General features: G+C 42.1%; 2 protein-coding genes and 1 pseudogene across 2 annotated transcripts; all 3 read right to left on the bottom strand.

The window, feature by feature from the left end:
- Window positions 1-8,372: 8,372 nt before the first annotated feature.
- LOC134288028 (phosducin-like protein) lies at window positions 8,373-9,664 on the bottom strand. The gene has a single exon (XM_062851650.1). It carries the CDS (start codon window positions 9,339-9,341, stop codon window positions 8,481-8,483), a length of 861 nt encoding a protein of 286 aa, XP_062707634.1. The 5' UTR covers window positions 9,342-9,664; the 3' UTR covers window positions 8,373-8,480.
- Window positions 9,665-9,902: 238 nt separating this feature from the next.
- Window positions 9,903-13,360, bottom strand: LOC115271115 (ankyrin repeat domain-containing protein 13D-like; annotated as a pseudogene).
- A 38-nt stretch (window positions 13,361-13,398) lies between these two features.
- LOC115269859 (uncharacterized protein K02A2.6-like) lies at window positions 13,399-17,267 on the bottom strand. Its single transcript, XM_029878645.2, has 2 exons — window positions 17,041-17,267; window positions 13,399-16,398 (listed from the first exon to the last, which is right to left on the bottom strand). Exon 2 carries the CDS (start codon window positions 16,396-16,398, stop codon window positions 14,518-14,520), a length of 1,881 nt encoding a protein of 626 aa, XP_029734505.2. The 5' UTR covers window positions 17,041-17,267; the 3' UTR covers window positions 13,399-14,517.
- Between the last annotated feature and the right edge of the window lie 3,380 nt (window positions 17,268-20,647).

Raw genomic sequence — 20,647 nt, forward strand, 5'->3', positions numbered from 1 at the left:
TACATGCTATTTATTGGCCAATTATGGCATTTTGAGTGACGTCACAACGTATGAATGGGGTACTTGCCGGTTCTGGAATGGCGGTGAATGGCGGAGGTAGCGGTGGTGGTGGGTTTCTGATGGTCGCTGGCGTGTCCACCGACAGCGGGGCGTAGATGGAAGCTCTTGGTGGCCGCCGTTGGTGCGGGATGAAAGTCGAGGCTGCAGATCACTTCTGGAAACCGCCGCTTGGGGGGGGGGGGCGAGCTCTCGGTGGCCGCCGTCGGGGCAGTTAACACTAGAGGCACTTCTGGAAACCGCCGCTTGGGGGAGGCGAGCTCTCGGTGGCCGCCGTCGGGGCAGTTAACACTAGAGGCACTTCTGGAAACCGCCGTCGGGCGGATGACGGTGACTGACAGTTGGCTGGTGTTTCTTTAGAGGCTGAATCCGCGAGTTCCAGCGTGAATCCAATGGTCCCAATCGGATCACAGGATATTCGTAGGAGAACTGCTTGGTTGGTGTGGTTTCTCGATCGACCGGACAATGGTCGATGATAATGGCGGGGCGTAGTTGGCGGGGAGCGAGGCAACTTGGCAGGATATGCGAAGGGTCGACAGGATGGTGGTGATTCGGCTCTCCACAGTGGCCGAACAATGGAATACACGGCCGGCGAGCCACGTGTCGGGCGCTTTCCCCAATTCTGTCCTAAAACTGGCGTGTCGGGTCACTTTTCGGTGCGCTCTTTCGGGAAAATGGCCGAGGGGATCCTGTCGAAGAAAACGGCGCTCTTGCTCCGCCAAGAAGTAATAGAAAAGAAAAAGGCCCACCAGAAGGACCTACCCCATCATTAATCTCTAGTGACGTCACTTTCACGTTTTTACCAAAAGGCTCAATGTAACCGCTTAATTACCTTTTTCTTCACAATTTTCTTCACACGAAATCTGCTTCTCACAAATTAACAAAAAGTTTAACAATACCTATTCAAGTACAATAGAAACAATAACCCTTTTAATAATTCTTCTTCACACCTAATTTCCATTTTCTTCTTCCCACTAACCTTATACAATAATTTTTTCACCACTAACTTCTTCTAACCTTGCATGCCGTATTTTTTTTACTTAACTATGCATGCGATTCTGAAAAGATTAAACTAAAATTAGAAATCTTCACCACTAACAATTTTTCACAACTTACAAAAAATTTAACTATTACTTTTCCGACGCGCACTGCTATTCCGACTAGTGTTTCGGACAGAATAATCTCTTCGCGCCGATAGCTGAGGTTTTTTAATAATCTAAATGGTCCGACCGAGCACGAAAAAAACCGAACATAGTAATGCTCTTCCAGTTTGGCAACACTTCCACCATGATTCATCCATGGGCACATGATGAACGTCTGGCGAGCTTTTATTTTTTTGCTCGCGCTCACACTACTGCAAATAAAGTGCGACTCTGTAGCGTATTGGTGTTGAGACCCAATCGGTACTCACTCTTTATGCCGACAAGAGGAAAACACCCGCCCGCATAGGTGAGTGGTAGACACGGTGGGCTTGCGGGAGGAGGAAAATACCTTGCGGTGGAGCTGCAAGTAGCAATTGGAACCGCCGGTTACAGAAATTCTCAATTATCTTCTGGAGGAATTCCCGAAGAACTCTTTGAGGAATTTCTTATGAGCTCAAGAATGAATTCCCGAGGATCTTCTGGAAGAATTTCCGGACTCTTGGATATAAATCCGAGGAATCATGCATTATTGCTGGAGGAGTATTCGGAAGACTTCTGAAGTAAATTTCGTGGAAGTTGTAGATGAAATTTCCGGATAATTTATGTAGTTAATAAAAAAAATCGTTGAGAAATTCCCTGGGAAATCCCGGAGGGACTCTACCACAATTACTGCAGCAATACTTCGATTGCTTCTAAGGGGATTTCCGTAATATTCTTGGGGAATTCATGAAGGGATTTCCGGGAAATTCCTGGAGAAATTCTCTAAGACTCGTGGAGAAATTTCCATGAAACTCATTAAGGAATTTCTTTGGAGTTCCAAGATACACTACACTCTCTGGGACTTTTATAGAAATTACCTGGAATTTTTTGCAGGAATTTCTAAAGAACTGATGGTGGAATTTCCAAGGAACTCTTGGAGAAATTTCCAAGTGATTCATGGATGAATTCGCGAGGATATTGTGAAGGATTTTTTGTAGAAATAAATCCGAGGAACTTCTTGAGGATTTTTTGGAAAATCCTTGAAATATTCGAGGGAAATCCAGAGGAAACCATGCATTATTGCTGGAAGACTTCTTGGGAAACTCGAAGTAAATTTCATGGAAGTTCAGGAGGGAATTTTCGAATAATTTATGTTAATATTTTCAGTAAAATCATGGTGAAATTCCCTGCGTAATCCTGGAGGAATTCTACCCCAAATGCTGCAAGAATTTTTCGAAGGTTCTTAAGGAATTTGCATGGTATTCTTGGGGAAGCCATGGAAGAATTCCCGAGAAACTCCTGGAGAATTTCTCGAAGACTCCTGGAAAAGTATATCTGGATACTTGGAAAGTAATTCCCGAGGTACTTCTGTTGGAATGTCTGAAGAGACTTCCCGGTGAACTTAATAAATTTGTCAGGAATCACAAAAAAAAACTGGAGGAATCCCAGAAGAAACTCTTGAAAGGATTTCAGACTCTTGGAGGAATTACAACGCCTTTCTTGATATAAGAAGTCATCATTAAGGTCATCACGCATTATTACTTAATATAGAGCGCAGTGAGAACATATCATAAATTTTGATTTTTAACATTAGTTTTATACCAAAGCCACAATATGGTGTGTGAAGACATGTGAAGACATTTCAACGTGCCTTGCGAAGACATTCGAAAATTTCACCTGGCATCCCTGACCTTGAGTATTGAAGTACCCCGGATCTGATAATGGATCACTGAAATAACTAAAACGACCGCTATGAAATGAACAGATAGCGGCACCGTAGCCTTGTGTGTTTGACGTAACTCGACTGCTGTCACTGTGTTACCGTCCATATACGGTGGCACTGTTGTTTTGATGCGGTGAGTAGCGGAAAAGTCGGTTTCAATGATCCATTGGCAAACAAATCCATCTCCCGTTTAGGTGAGTGGCGAAGGAGTGCTGTTAGTATTCGCGGCGGTGTTAATCATAGTAAACGACCCCACACGGAACTACAAATCAACCCAAATTTAAGTTGTTTTGACGCAATAAGGCAATCCATGAGACAGATGCGATCAGCTGATTTTTTGGTTTATCATGTATATTTGACATCCGATGATCGGGGTGACAGTTGAACACAAAGGCTTTTGTTAAGCACCGACGACACTTAACGAAACTTTGTTAAGTTGTACTCACACTATGTTTACATTTTTGGCTGTCACCCCCATCGCGAAAAGTCGTCATGGATTGCCTTATCCCGGTCTTCCGTGGAATAACTCAAATTTGCGTCAAACAGCGAAAGTGGTGAGTGAGTAGTTCTCGTTTGAGAGCGGCAAAAAAATTAACCCACTGGTAAGTTATTTTCATCCAACGGAGGCCTCAAATGACGCAAATTTGGGTTAACTCAAGAAAACTCAAATTTGGCTTCTTCCACGGAAGAGCAGCGGATGCGTCGGTGCTTCTCTCTTTGTTTTCGACAACATTGCGGTGGGGCGAGGGAGAAAACAACCCAACTTTGAGTTAAAACTAAAAGCAGTTTAGCCAAATTTGAGTTTTTAAAACTTATTCTTTGGGTTTTAATATTTTTCCGTGCATGCTCTATGAAATTTCCCTCCTACATTTTCCCCCACTGAGCAGCCGAGAGGCTACAGAATATTGTCATTCAAGAAATATATCCTTGAACCACACAGCTCCATACTGGCCGCAGGCGAATGGTGAAGTCGAAAGACAAAACAGTTCCCTTTTGAAGCGGCTCAAGATCAGTCATTCAATGAATCGTGACTGGATAACGGATTTGCTTCACTACCTTATGATGTATAACACCACCGCACATTCCGTCACGGGAACGAAAAAAAAAAATCAGAGGGGTGTGTACAAGACACAACCGCATGACGTAAACTACGTAAAGCAGTTTGTTATGAACGACAAAGGACTACTACACACTAAGATTCAGATGTTCCAGCTCAGTAATTTTTTCACTGAGTTCAGTATTTTTTCCATATTTTTACTGAGTTTTCAACAGCAGATTTATTTCGGTACACTCGGTAATCGTATTTACCGTTCACCAGTAACGATATTTACCGTGCTTCAGTAACTTTTGACAGTTTGTGAGCTGAGCTCGGTAACTCATTAACAGAATATCCGCAAAATAAATAACCGAGCGTACCGAGTTAAATCTGCTGTTGAGAACTCAGTAAAAAGATGGGGAAAATACCGAGCTGATCTTAGTGTGTATGCAATTTGTTTGGATCAATAATCGAATTTGTAGTGGCTAATGGTTTTGAAAATCGTTAATTTTAACAATATAAATTCTACAAGATTTTGGTGGATTCTGGGGATTTGTGTTGGAAATATTTATAACAAAGTTTAAAACATAAGCAAAGCCTGAAGAAATTCCTTTATAGCTATACACTGTACACACAAGAAGAAAGCGTACTCGCCAGATTCGGTGACACGACCAGATGATAAGACAAGCTGTTGCATTTAGTTTAGGAGTAGTTTTCGAAATTCGGCGGTTTTGACACTTATGTGACCAGCGTCACTTTGTCAGAAAATCTACCGTTTACTCTTTTTTGAAACTGCTCTCAAAAGGGCTGTTTGAACAAGAATTTGTTAAAAATATTGCATGTGTCATCAATAATTTCGTTGTTCTGCCAGCAAATGTCAGAACAGCAACAATGATTGGCTTTGTAAGAATAATTGGTTTGATAGTCTCAATTTTCAAACACTTGTTATGATGAAAAGGAATGCAATAGTGCAAAGGGCGCACTAGAGCAATGTTACCTTTTCTGCGACAAGATGCGGTTTGATTTTCACAGAATGCTTTTGATGTAGTTGGTTTCAAATTCTTGGCGGTAGCAACTTTCTTCTTCAGATTTACGAATTTTGCGAAGACTTACACACACTGAAATATGGCAACACTAAGTAATACATTTCATCAAAATGAAATTTTCTTCATCATCTGAAAAGAAGAAAATGTTTTCGAAATTGCCAATCAACTAGCACAGTTTTAACAAATTTGTATTGAATATCTCATGGTTGCGACGGAACACTATTCAATTTTCACACAGCGCTCATAGTGATTGACACTTGTGTCCCGGGATTTCGTCCTAAGAAAATTATTCTTTCACTCCTGTGGGACATTTTCGTAGCCCTTACAAGGGCTGTTTTACTACAAGCGCGATTCAGCGGTGTAATTTTGTTGGCTTCTGCAAAGCTGCCCAGACGCCCGATGAAGCCAGCATGAAGAAAGTTTGCCGCTCCTACCGCACCAGAGATCTGATCCGGTGTGAACTGGTTAGCAGTCCCACTGGTACAGCGTACAGCGATGCGAAGACGACTAGCAACAGCCAACAACCACCGCGCCCGGCTAGCTGAAGCATACTGAAGGGGGAAGCAAACGGAGAAACTGGCTAGCAGTCCTCCGATGCGTTCCCCTCGAGGTGTGAAAGAATGATGAAAGATAAGAAGAAGTTTGTGTGACCCGGCGTCTTTCTTGGAAAATTATTCGGTTCTCTCTTGTGGAAAATATTTTCGAAGCCCTTAGAAGGGCTGTTTAAATCTATATGCTTACGCTGAACAATAATTGTTCAATTATTGCGTACATGAGGTAAAATCCGGTAGTTATGACAATCAAATCCAGAACGGCAGCGTTTGCTTTGCGTGACGGGACAGCAAGCCCTCACAGACCGACAACCACCGCGCTTGGCTTGCCAAAGCATACTGAAGGGAAAAGCAAACGGAGAAACTGGCTAGCTGTCCTCCGATGCGTTCCCCTCGAGGTTTCACGAAAGAATGGTGGAAGATGAGAAGAAGACAATAACTTATATACTAGACGGCTGTACGGCAAAGAGGTTCAAATTCCCCTCTCGCACGTGATTGGTTAGATGAAAGAGGGGTGAAAATTAGTGATGCCATACAGATTTTTGCACAATGCATACCAATTGCTTTCGAATTATAATTATCTCATTGAACTTTTGCAAATCGATCAGCACAATTATAATGTTTAACAAATAATTTCTATAAATCATGCAAATTTTTCGGCAAAATTGTAAATAACATTTAAGAATTTTGCGAAGACCTACACATATTGAAATATGGCAACACTGAGTAATACATTTCATCAAGATGAAAATTTCTTCATCATCTGAGTTGAAGAAAATGTTTACCAATTGCCAAACAACTAGCACAGTTTTCGCACATTAAATTTTGAATTGAATATCTCAGTTCAATTTTCACACAGCGCTCATAGTGATTGACACTAATGTGTCCCGGGCTTTCCTCCTGAGAATTAATTATTTGGTTCACTCCCGTAGGACATTTTCGTAGCTTTTACAATGGCGTTTCATGATTTTGTTAATTCCGATGTTGGCTTGTGCTGCCCGGACGCCCGATGAAGAAAATTTTAGCAGAGATCCGATCCGGTGTGAACTGGCTGGCGGCCCCACTGGTACCGCGCACGGCGTTGCCATGACGACTAGCATCAGCCCAGCCGACGACCACCGCGCACGCCTAGACAAAACATACTGAAATTATTCGGTTCACTGCCGTGGGACATTTTCGTAGCCCTTTCAAGGGCTGTTTTAATTTACTTGCAGTATTAATGCAAGCGCGTTCCATAATTTTGTTGATTCCGATGTTGGCTTGTGCTGCCCGGACGCCCGATGAAGCCAGAATGAAGAAAGTTTTCGCAGATCCGATCCGGTCTGGTTGGCGGCCCCACTGGTACCGCGCACGGCGACGCGACGACGACTGGTAAAGCAAGTGGCAACAGCCGACGACCACCACGCTCGGCTAGCCAAAGCATACTGAAGTGAGAAGCAAGCGGAGAAACTGGCTAGCAGTCCTCCGATGCGTCCCCCTCGAGGTGTCGCGGAAGAATGATGGAAGATGAGAAGAAGACAATAACTTATATACCAAGCGAGAAACCCCAAAAAATGTGCTCGCTCCTGATTGGCTGGATTAAATTAAAACATAGGTTCACTTTTCTGCAATTTTCAATAGTTTACTGTTGAAAATCAATAGTTTTCTCTATTTGACATGAAAGGGACATAGTTTTGCGATTGTTTGATGGCAAAATTTTAAAAATCGGTCAATAAATGGCTGAGTTATTAGCGTGCAAAATCTTTCATAATTTCGTGACGGTCGCAAAATTTAGATTTTCATTTTACACCCGGTGCCGTGGTACAGTACCGTACCTTCCCCATAGACGTAGTTTACGTCAAAACACACACACACACACACACACACACACACACACACACACACACACACACACACACACACACACACACACACACACACACACACACACAAGGATTCGGTTTTCCAAGCGGTATTTAAACCCTTCTTATGGGTGTGAAAAGGGTAAAAGGCAGGCGAGAATCGAACACGGATACTGCTAATAGAGCTTGCTGACGTTTATTCACCTCTCTCTTTCAAGCTTGCAGGCGGGATAGGATTTGTTTTCATCGGGAAACCTTTCCTGATGACAACAAATCCTATTCCGCGTGCATGTTTGAAAGAGAAAGGTGAATAAACGTCAGCAAGCTCTATATGCTATACTGATAGCGAGTTAACGTTCACGACCAAATCTGCCCTTGAAAATCTGAAGGTAAAACTGAATCACCTTGCTCATATTGGCAATATGCATGCTGCAATATTGAAAACAAAAAAAAAATATTTTCTTTTTTGATTCAACAAACCTCGCCACTTTGCAACAAAGTCTCTTTAAATTTTAATCTAATATTGTCGGGCCGCCACCAAATCGAACGTCGCACAATCAAGTCGCGACGCGACCTAACTCGCGATGTTTTTGAATGAGCTGAGGACAACGTTGGAAAAATCGTCTCCTAGTTTCCTTAAAAAGCAGTTAATTATTTTGCAAAGTTACAAATACGCTTAGAATATTTGGAAACTTATAGGTAAAAATATGTTTGAAACGAATACAATACTTATCTTTACTTATGCCGTAATCGTCAAGGTTTGTTGATTTTGTTCATTAGGATACCAGTTTGACGGTTTGATAAGCTATTTTTTGCTTCTCACTATTATTAGACGTCATAATTAATTTTCCATTACTTATTTTGAATAGATGACGCACACGGATGGAAATTCACATCGGCAATGGCGGAATTCCGCAACATTTCCCATCACTGATTGCAGTTTTTTTAATGTGAGATTAAGGATGAATCATATCACCTAACTCTAAGAAAACAAAACTTGGAAGGATATAAAAATCTTTATAATAATTCCACATTAAGCTAGACATAGATGTACTATATAACTTAAAAATACCTTATTTTCGAACGCAATGCTTAATTAAGAATATTAGTTTGCAATTCCAGCTACCCCAGTCACTATTGCAGGAACACATGATTTATCCGGTAGCATTCCAGCCTCGATCAGGAAACCTTCCACGTCGGAGCTGTCGAATTCGTCGCTGAGATCGTCGGTAACCCGCACGAAGTTGCCAATCATTTGGCCTCCCTTGTACACCAGCAGAGCAGGAACTCCGTTCGATTTGAAAAAGCTGCTCAAGCCGGCCATAGAACTCATAAACTTGCAAAACTTAACGTTCTTGTACTCCAGAGCGAGCTCTCCGAGGGATTTGTTCATGTTTTTGCAAGCCGTATCGAAACGATCATAGATGTGGATAATGACCGTGACCGTCTTTTGTTCCTCATCAACCGATTTCAAAAAGTCATCTCCGTTCTGGATGTCCACCAGGGTACCGAAAGTTGGCAATTTGCCCGCTAAAGCCAGCATCTCTGCCATACGTTTTTTCTGGTACTGCATCAGAAAATCATCGCTCATTAGCTCTGCTAGTTCTTCGTCTAACTGTTCCTGCTCTTTGGCTTTCTCATCTTCCGCGGTGGTGCGTGCGGTGATGCTGAGCTTTTTAATGAGGTTCAACTTTTCGCGCTCCTGAGTTTCCCGTTTTTCTGTTTCGAGCTGCTTGAAGCGTTGCCAATCCTTGATTACGCCCTTCGGCCCGGTGTTTGTGGTGCTTCCGGACCAGTGCGATTGCTCCATGATTTGGCTCTCTGGTGTAAATTTCAGATCGGAGCCAGATTTACCACCCTTGGGTGCATCTTTGGAGTCAGCGTCTTCATTGTCACTTTCACCTTCACTGCTACTGCAATAATACTCTAGTTTTTCACCGAGAATTTTATCTTCTAGCGTAGCCATCGTGTTAGTTATATATTTCAGATAAACAACGAGAGTATTAATTAAATTAAACACTTTTCCAAGCGAAGATTTTGGTTGCACTAGTTGATAGATGCTGACGACAGAGGTAAACAAAAACCCAATTTGAAAGCGCTCCACATCCACACGTTAGTTCAGAAATACCCATTAATGGGTACTCGAACTAAAAGCTTAACCCATTTAATGGGTATTTGCCGTTTACCCTAAAATGAGTATTCGTCTCGAACTTAAAAAAAATGGGTATTTATTACACTTGGTCTTGAAATAGAAAATGGGTAAAAATACCCCTTTGTTCCGGGAACGTTTTTGCAGTTTGAGGTTAGGTTTATTCAAATGACCTCATCCTAGCTTAATCACTCAGATCCTGCTGATCTGAGTCAGCCGCCATAAGATTGCGCTCGTTTGATTCGTACACGGCGGCTGACAGCTCCACCCGGCGGCTGCAAAACAGTTTTAGCTAAGGTGCACACTAGTAACACCGACGAACCGACGTGACAGCTAGAACAAATAAATTCAAATTTGTTGTCCGCGACGCCACACAGCAAAAAAAGTTGTTGAATATTACATCGAAATCGCTGCAACCAGGTCGTTACATCGATTGATTAATATTACACAGCCCGATGTACTCGACGGCTGTTGATGTAATAAACAGATCCGATGTAATTATCGCAATGTAATAAATATGACGTACTTTTCATGATGTAATGGAAGCGATGTAAAATAAAAGCTATTGCCCAGAGCTCCCCGAATGGTTGATTAAATTGTGTTTTTGCCATTTTTCGCTCAGAATTCCGTATAGTTGTAGAAAACACTAGAACTATACTAAATTCCAGTCGAAAAAGGATAAAAACCAATTTATTCAGCCATTGAGGACAAGTCGATGGTAAATGGATGAAAATGTGTACAAGGTTTGAAATATTTATTTCCTTTTCACAATATACATGTTTGCACATAAAATAGCATAATTTATTCTTCCTAGGCATCGTTGTCATATTTTGCACGTACTCGGCTTGCACGTCGCAATTATTATTGTCGATATGTACGTGGTGCGGTCTAAGGCTCCCCTGCAGAATGCTCACGTTTGTCAACGGCGCTTCCATCATCAACATGTCGAAGTGTTACCATCGTGTTCAGCACGTGGAAGAGCGGAATCTCTAAAATGGGGGACAAATGGGCGATCAAAAATCTGGTATCATATTTATCATAAGGATAAAATAAGTCTGCATGCTTACCGATCTTGACAGGAAATCATGCAGAAAGCTACATGGTGATTGTCATGGCCTTCATTGTGGAAACTTGCGGACATCAGGTCCGAAATGGCCAGCACCTGTTCCTGAAGCTTGATGGGGAACTGTTCGCTTAACTAGATGTTTGCTTGAAGCGCTACAGTTTGGCGGATATCGGTTCCGGTTTTCCAACATTTCGGTCCTAGAGATCCACTCCCGGCGAGTAGTATTACGCAACGCTGGGTACATGTACAGGGCCATTTTTGGAACTACTTATTCTGATCGTTATCCTTACCCAACCAAGGCGACGCACCATAATCTTTGAGGACGTTGAATCCCACATGGTCATAATCCTCTTTGGTCACTGTTAGGAAAAGCTGCAGCGATGTATGCGATCTCTATATGCGGACTTTTCCCCCATTTAAGTGTTCGTTGCTCGTACGGGTTATGAATTCGGGCTATGAAATACCATATTGCTCGCTTCGTAGTTCGTACACCTTACAATCGTACCCGTTGATGTTCTCGACCTTCTCGCTATGCCATCCCCAGAATCCGGGGTTTTTTTTTTTCGTTCAAAACTTATCTTGTCCATGTCGATGTGGTTACAGATCATGAGAGACTGCAACCGTAGAGCCACCGATTGCTTCAACGGTGTAATTCCATTGATGTCTTGCGATTCGATGTTTCGCATATGCTCTATCGACATCTCGCCGGTAAATATCGTGATCGATCTCGATCAGGGTAGCAGACTTCGACTGACCTTTACAAACTCAGCTCCTGTTTCCGTGCTTCCAGGTATTGTTATTGAATTACAGTAGCGTGGTTGTCGATCTATACGTTTGACGAAACATCAACGGTGCCTAGTTCGTGAATTTCCACTTCATCTCAACGTGTAGAAGTCTGGCGTGTCCTGCTGCAGCAGCTGCCAGACGTTGAACACTTAGGTACCGGATGAGGTACTGCATTTCGAAGACCTCCAGAGCAGTGGCGAGGATGTTGGCATCGTCGGATCAGACCGCTTCCTGCACCACTGTGGAGTAGGGGAAAGAGACATTCATTGAGATCATTCAAAAATATTACAAACTAAAAACAAAGTAGGTAGGCAACATCAGAGTTTTAAGCTCTCTCTTTCTCTATGATACGTTTATAGTTATTTATGTAACGAGCATGGGCGAAACTACGGTTTTTTGTCAGGGGGTGCACTACAAATCAATATTCATTAGTTCATCCATTCATCATTCACCGTCTCATATCTCACAGCAATGCATTCAAATTCCAGGGGGTGCCTGGCACCCCCGGCACCCCCAGTAGTTTCGCCGAGTTGCAAAAAGTTGATTTTTTCAGCACGAGTCGAACATTTATCCAACGAGGCTTGCCGAGTTAGATAAATACGAAGAGTGCTGAAAAAAATCGAGTTTTGCAAAGAGTTCCATACAAAATTTTATGCAATGATTTTTTCATAATGCAACCCATTTTATGCATAATGTTTATAATGCAACTCAAATGAGTTGCATTATGAATGTAGTATCTCCGAGCAGCTGTAACTCGCGTCCGTCCTCGACAGTCGTCGTACACTTTCTGCCTCCGTTCACCTCACCCAAACCCATAGCCTACTTAGTGATTGGTTGCGTTCGTTTAGTCGAGCATAACCAAGACAATCTCTTCTCAATATTTTATAGCACAATGCTACAATCCCCCTTTTACATTTAAAAGAAATAAAACCCCATATAATATACATTTATTTCTAATTACTTGTATTCTAAGTTAGTGCGATACAAAATCTTTAAATTTAACTGGTGCTTGTCTTGTCCTCGTAGATTGTTTGAATCTTGTCTCGCTGCTGCACCCTTCAATTGGATCTTCTGATACTGCTTCTTCCAACGGTGTCAAAACTGAGGAGTCTTCTGGATTCAGTACTCTTTTCAAATGAGCCGAACTCCGTCGGTATTCTTTGCCAGAATTCGTAGATTTGACAATCGTATCCGTTCCCGTTTTCTTCACCACAATGAAATCTTCATCAGCATAATCAGTATCAAGTTTATTGCTCTTCTTCATTCGTTTCGCCAACACTCGATCTCCAACTTCCAATTCACTTTCTTTTGCTCCTCGCCTTTTGTCACTATACAGCTTCCCTTTCTCCTTGATTAATCGATCCTTTTCACGTACACTGTCGTCTTCGAGAAATGTTGATATTGTTGGTAACTTGCTCTTGATTTTTCGGCCGAACATAAGTTCACCGGGAGATTTTCCAGTCGTAGTATGCTTTGTTGAATGATACGTTAGTAAGTAGCTGGACAGCTCTTTTCTCCAATCCTGCCCTAGCTCTTGGGCGATTCGTAAACGTTTAAGAATTGACCGGTTTTGTCTCTCCACTTCGCCGTTCGATTGTGGCCAATATGGTATGGTATTACTTAGTTTAGTTCCATTTGCATTGCAAAATTCTTTAAACTCAATACATTCCGAACTGAGTTGTGGGGCATTATCTGCCTTCAGCACATTTGGAATACCGTATCGACTGAACATTACAGACAATTCTCTAATGACGTCTTTTGCTGTGATGCTCGTCATTTCACACACTTCCATAAAACGACTGTAACAATCGATGACGACCAGCAAGTATTGCCCTTCCGGTAACGGTCCCAGGAAATCCAAAGCAATGGTTACCCATGGCGCCATCGGTAGTTCGCTGCGGAGCATTGGTTCAGGTCGTTCAGGTGCTGCCACCAGAGTACACCCTCGGCAATGTTTCACTAGTTTTTCAACGTCCGAATCCATCTTTGGCCACCATACGTTAGAACGAAGATGATTTTTCATCATAGTTATACCTGGATGACCTTCGTGGGCAGTTTCCAAAACTTTTTCACGTAATTGTCGTGGAATGACAATTCTGTCTGCTCTCAAAAGCACATTTTCTACTTCGCATAGTTCATTGGCAACAACTCGAAATTCTAAAGGAAGTTTCTGTAAATCTCCCTGCAATAAGATTTCCAGTACTTGTTGAATATCGGGATCCTCTCTTGAAGCTTCAACAATATTCTTCCAAGAAAGAGCAGAAGACTTTGCCGCCTGTAGAGCGACTTCCTGTATCCAAATTTCTTCGGAGGAATCAAACGGTTTAGGCTCTAAAACAGCCAATCGCGAAAGACTATCGGCAACATTGTCTTGTCCCGAAATATGAATGACTCTGTAGTCAAACATCTGCAGTCTTAGAACCCAGCGCTCTATGCGGGCGCAAGGCTTAGAACGTTTTGTGAAAAGAAAACTTAAAGCTTTACAATCGGTAAATATGTCGAACATTTTACCAAGTACGTAATTTTGAAAACGTTCCACACCCCACACAATCGCGAGAGCTTCTTTTTCGGTTTGACAGTACCGACGTTCTGTTTCCGTTAACGATTTGGAAGCTGCACTGATGACCCGATGTGAACCGGTTTGATCGAACTGTACCAATAATGCCCCGAGTCCTACAGGGCTAGCATCCGTAATAATTGCTGTACGATCTTCGACTTTGTAGAACCCTAAGCGTTTCACATCACCCATAGCTCGTTTGACCTCTTCGAAAGATCTTGCCTGTTCCAATGTCCATTCAAATTTAGAGTTTTTTTAATAATAATCTCCTGAGTGGCTCGTCAATCGTGGCCAAATTCGGTATGAATTTGTTCATATAATTGGCCAAACCCAGAAAGCTTCTCAGTTCTCCTTCATTTTGAGGCTCTCGAAAAGACAACAGTGCTTGTGTTTTCGATTTAGAAGGCTTAATACCATCAGGAGTGATATTGTGACCAAGGAAATCAACTTCAGTGACACGTAGTCGGCACTTCTCCCAATTCAATTCTACATTCCGATTTTTCAAACGAGCTAACACCTGAAAAACAAATATTTGCTTTGTAACACTAGTTTTATTTTAAATCAATTGTTAATACAAATAATCATTATTGTACCTTCTGCAGCCGTTCGTCATGTTCCTCCAAAGTCTCTCCTTCTACAATTACGTCATCGATATACCAAGATGTACCTTCACATCCGGTGAGAATTTCATCCATCGCCTTCTGGAACAATTCTGGAGCCGAAATCAGCCCGAACGGTAGACGTTTGAAACGGAAAAGTCCTTGAGGAGTGATGAACGTTGTAGCGTCTCGTGATTCTTCCGCCAGCTCAATTTGCAGGAACGCTTCACGGATGTCCAATTTGCTCCATATCTTGCCCTTACCAACACGTGCCAAATAGTCGTCCACTGCTGGCATTGGATGTCGTTCACGCAAGACTGCTTCATTTACTCGACGCAGATCAAGGCACAATCGTGGTTCGCCATTCGTCTTACCAACCACCACCAATGGAGACACCCAGCTAGCCGGTCCAGACTTCAATTCGATTATGTCACGATTCATCAACTCAGTCAGTTTTTGGTTTACCGCTTGTTCCATTGGAATTGGAATACGACGCATTGGCTGGAAAACTGGCACAAACTTTGGATCCAAATGAATATGTGCCTTGATTCCTCGAATCTTTGCAAAAGGAGTTTGCTCTCTTTTGACTACATTGATATCCAAACCAACTTTCAAGACGCCGAGCAACTTAGCAGTTTTATCACCCAACAAGCAACGTTGACCGCCTCGCACCACCAGGAATTCTGCTGTTGCTTCCTTCAGTCCCACTGCCACTTTTGCTACGAAAGATCCAAGCACCTCTAACGGGTTTTCACTACCGTACGCACGAAGAATGCGAGAGCTGCCTTTGGTAGAGGAAACAACAGAGACCCGTTCGTTCTTCAGATTGATCCATGCGCTGTCACTGATGAGATTTGCATCCGCTCCGGAGTCTACCAGCATTTCAATTTTCACACCACCAATAGTGCATGGGATCACATTAGACTCATTACCAGAATAAAAAGCGTAGTAAGCTTTTTCTGGCTTTTCGTCTTCATCAGCGCGCATATCCGTTGCTTCGTAGTCTTTGTTGCTTTTATCCTCAACTGCTTGGACTTTCTTTTCAGTACGGTCCATAGCCTCATTGCGTTTCATCTTGCGGCACAACTTCTCGAAATGGCCATACAGTTTACAATGGCGACATTGTTTCCCACGAGCAGGACAGATCGAAGCCGTGGCAATATGTCCAGTGCGCCCGCAGTTAAAACACGACTTGTCCCGGGGCTTGTCACGAGCAAAAAAATCCGCTTTCACACCTTGTTGCTTCTGTGGCGGTCCGACACGATACACTTTTTCCGGTGGCGAATTTGTGATATCTGCCAACTGCCGTTCAACTCCTTCCTGAGCAATACCCAAAGCTTCAATATCCGGAAATGGCAAGTCTTTCATCAAAATCCGCTTACGAACTTCGTTTGAACTGCATCCTTCCACAACAGCATCTGTCAAATGAATTTCGACTAATATTTGTTCCATCTCCGATCCATATTTGTCGAATCCACACTCCGAGACTTGTTGCTTGAGCCGAATGACATAATCCGCAAATCGTTCTCCTGACTTCTGCTTCATTGAGCGTAATTTCCGGCGTTCAGATGTATTTTGATGTCGGGGTTCAAAAAATTCGTCCAATTTGTCCACCGCAGCATCGTACCAGTTCGGGACCAACGAGACAATCGGAATGTGATCACGGTCACGCAAGTTTTTGAAAACCGTCTGTAACGCAGGTCCGCCAAGATGTAGCAACTTAGCTCGCATCAGTTGCTGGTCCGTGATGTTATACGCTGCGAAATAACATTCGAGCGACTCCTTCCACGCCTTCCATTCCTTGGATAGCTTTCCCGATTCGATTTGATTGCAACGGAATGGGGGAACCGGGCGTGCTTCCTCCATCTAAAATGAAACGAGATTCAAGTCAATCATTTTCATCTCTTTGTCAAAACATATCTTCAATTTGAATGCATTGAGCAGCTTTTTCCAACTCGATAACTAATCACCATGTTTTCATTTGAAATCATCCATAATCCGTAGCTGCAGTAGCCGTCATTTGGTTACCATGGAAACTTAGAATCAATCCATCATTATTATCATGTTCGTTTTTTTTTCATCCGTTCGACACGAATCATAGTAACCCATGCGTTCATTCAAATTTTCATACGCAAACATAACCGTCACTTGGTTACCCAGGTAACAAGCAGCAAACTGAAAATTTTCACCCTGGTGCACAAACACATGTTCCAACCAGCAATAATCTTTTTTTTTATCAGGAGAATTCTGTGCAATTCTCGCCAGTATGTCTTTTGTGCCATTATTCTGGAAAACCCATGTGGTCTTCGCCAATCCATGGAAAATTCTAATAATTTTCGCTCATATTCTGGAAAGTTCTTTCAACTTTCGCGTTTACAAACGGGCGAGTCAAACTCGTAATTTGGAGAATTCTTTAAATTCTCGCCAAAAATCACTTGGGAAAAATCAATATTTTCCGCTTTCTCCAGATGCTCAAAGCATTCACAATTTATGAAATATTATAATTACCTTTAATAGTTGCCGTTTCGTTCCGCTTTTTCTTTTCAATCCTCAAACCTCGTACGCCAGATTGTAGTATCTCCGAGCAGCTGTAACTCGCGTCCGTCCTCGACAGTCGTCGTACACTTTCTGCCTCCGTTCACCTCACCCAAACCCATAGCCTACTTAGTGATTGGTTGCGTTCGTTTAGTCGAGCATAACCAAGACAATCTCTTCTCAATATTTTATAGCACAATGCTACAATGAACATTACACAACTATTTTTCATTATGCAACTCATTTCAGTTGCATAATGAACCAGTTTGGAAAAATTGGACTTTATGATACCAAAATGAGTTATATAAAATATAAATTATGATACTGAATTGCATAAAATTATTTTTTTGCAACTTGGCACAATAATATTGAATTTTATACTTGCCGTTTTAGTGTCACTACGGCCTACTTTTCCTCACTATAAAAAGCAGTTGCATTATGATTCGTAATGCAACTTATTTGGGCTGCATTATGAATCATAATGCAATTGTTTGGGCAACAACCTGTGTTTCCACGTCAAGAGCTTGAAAAACTGTGACGGTTGTAGCACAGCTTGCTTGATTAAGTTTTGCGTCTAGTTTGAGTTTGATGGAACACGTGGGTAATCCCGTGCAACCACCGGGACGCATCGGGTAACTAACACCGATAGAAACTTTTATTGTATGCTGACAAAGGGGTTTGCTTCTACTGATCTTCTGGGATTTCTTAACCCTTATGTGGCCGGCAGGGTACCCGGGTACCCAGCACCCATTTAAAATACACGGTGTAAAAAAAAAGCAAAAAGTTTACCGGCCACACGCGCGCCTTTTTGATCCTAAAACTGCAAGGTGATGGTGCTGTATACTGCTTTATTTTTGGTAGTGTTGTACTTTTTACAACGACGCATGTCCCGAAGGGTTAAGCATTTCTCCCGGGATTCCTAAGGAATTCCTACAAGGGTTTTTTGAGGAATTCCTTTAGGGTTTCTTCAGGAATTCCGCTTGGAATCCCTTTAAAATATCTGCCTGGATTTCTTCAAGAACACCATCAGGAATTCCTGCAATACTTTCTTCATTGTTTTTTCTTGGGATAACTTCCTTCTGGTATTCTTCGCGAGATTCCTTCAGGAATTCATATCGGAATTCCATCAAGACTTTTTCTTGTGATTCCTTCCAATAATTCCCTCGGGAGATGCTGCTATGCTGAAATTCCTCCATATTTCTCTTCATGAGTTCCCCCAGCACTTCCTTTACGAACTCTCCTTGGGATAACTTCAGGAAGTATTCATGGGATTTTTTTCAGAAATTCCTCCCAGGATTTATTGAAGACTTTCCCCTGGCATTTCTTCTGACGAAAATTCTACCTGGGGTTGCTTCAGTAATCCCTCCAGGGATTGCTTCAGATTCATTCTTCCAGTGATTCCTTCAGGAATGCTACCTGGGATTGCTTCAGGAACTCATCCTGAGATTCCTTCTTCGGAAATTCCTGCAGCGCATCCTTCATAGTATTCCTCCCATGGTTCTCTTAGAAATTCCTGCAAGGATTCCTTCACGAACTTTTTTTTTTGTGATATAGCTTGCACTCGTAAACTGGGCTTTGACGACAGTTCAGTTAGTTGGCCCAGTTATCGAGCGCCCAGGTCAAATGTAGTCCAGTTGAACTGCAGTCAGTTATCGAGTGGATGCTGTAACTTTATGAAGTCCTTCTAGCATTCCTTCAGTAATTCCTCCTAGGATTCCATCAGCATTGCTTCCTGGGGTCTCTTTGGGTATTCCACCTGTGCTTCCCATGAATTCTTGCAGTGAATTTTTTAGGAATTACTCCTACAGATGCTCCTGGGATTCGTTTAGGAATTCATTCCGGGATTCTTTTTTTTTTAGGTTCCTCAGAAATTCTAAGGATACTGAAATTCCCCTCGGGATTCCTTTCGGAATTTCTCCTGGGGCTCCTTCAAGCATTCCTCCAAGAATTCTAGCAGGGCTTTTTCTTCACGAACTTTTCTCGGGATAGCTTCAGGAATTCCTTCTGAGATATCTTTACAAATTCTTCCTGATATCCATTCTGAATCCTTTGATAGTAAGTGAGGAAAATTCTGCAAGAATCAACGCAGGAAATTCTGGATAAATTTCCTCCGGAATCGTTGGAGGAACCTTCGCATGAACCTTTGTAGAAACTTTCAGAAAAATTACTCAAAAAGTCATCACTGGTATTTTAGCGGAATACTGAGCAACATTCTCAAAAAATGTAAACAAATTCTGGAATAAATATTGCAGGACTTTCTAGATAAATACATACTCAGGACTCCTGGCAGGATGCTTGAAGAAATGATAGAGAAATCTGTAGAAAAATGTTTAAGAAGAACAGAGTTTTTAAATTAGGGAAAATTTCTCTAAAAAACTATCGCAATTCTTTTTGGAGAAATCCTCAGAAATTTTTATGGAGGAGCCTTTTGAGAAGCTCATGGAGGAATGCGTAAAGAAATTCTTAGAGAAATCTGAGGAAGCATTCCAAGAAAAATTATTGTTGGCATTATAGAAGGAATCTTCAGAAAAATATCTAGATGAACCTTCGGAGAAATTTCTGATTTCATGAAGTTCTTTAGAGAAATCTTAGAAATCGTCGAAAAAAAATCAAATTAAAACTGTGGAATTTCTGGAAGAATCGTCGCAAGAATTTCAGGAAATATCCTGAGAAATTCCTGGAGGGAATTCCTGGCAGGATCTTCTAAGACATTTTATGAAAAAAAAAGATATTTCTGGACCGATTTTGATCAACGTCGCAAAAGAACCGGTTGAATCTCTAGTTTTGATACGTAAACCAAAGTTTTGAATTGGCCATTTGGTTCCGGAGTTATTCCGGGACGTACTGGGGTATCTTTTTGGTCAGGCAAAGGGACACTTTCGTTGGGTTTCTAAAACTCAGCATGCGACATATCAATCTTCATGATTTTGCAAAACAAGATCAAAGGAAGTCATTTCACGTTGGACTCGTTCCGAAATGTTCCGGTAACCTGTTTTTTCCGTGAAATATGCCACTTTTATGTCTTTTCTGAATCCCAGCATGCGACATAACAATCTTCATAGTTTTGCAATACAAGATCAAAGGAAGCCATTCCGCGTATTTTTGGCCACGTTGGACACGTTCTGGGATGTTCCGGGAGCCTGGATCTTCCGTGAAAATGGCCACTTTTATGTCTCTTCTGAATCCCAGCATGCGACATATCAATCATCATTATTTTTCAATACAAGATCAAAGGAAGCCATTTCGCAGATTTTTGGTCACGTTGGACACGACAGATTCCTTCAGAAAATCCTCCGGATATTCATCCAAAAATTCCTCCTGGGGGATTCTTACAGAGATTCCTTCAGGAACTCTCTCTCTCTCTCTTCTTGGCGTAACGTCCTCATTGGGACAAAGCCTGCTTCTCAGCTTCCTCCAGGATTTCCTCAGGAATCTCCATTGTTTTTTCAAGGAGATTCCTTCAGGAAATTCTCCAGAGATCCTTCCGAAAAATCCTCCTGGGTTTGCTCCAGCAACATCAACCAGAAATTCATCCAGAGATTTCTCCAGGGATTGCTCCAGGAATTCCTCGAGGATTCCT

The sequence above is a fragment of the Aedes albopictus genome, chromosome 2, assembly GCF_035046485.1.
Source record: "Aedes albopictus strain Foshan chromosome 2, AalbF5, whole genome shotgun sequence".
NCBI lineage: Eukaryota > Metazoa > Arthropoda > Insecta > Diptera > Culicidae > Aedes > Aedes albopictus.

Coding starts and splice junctions, on each gene's coding strand:
- LOC115269859 (XM_029878645.2), bottom strand. CDS start 16,398: ATGGAGGAAGCACGCCCGGTTCCCCCATTCCGTTGCAATCAAATCGAA.
- LOC134288028 (XM_062851650.1), bottom strand. CDS start 9,341: ATGGCTACGCTAGAAGATAAAATTCTCGGTGAAAAACTAGAGTATTAT.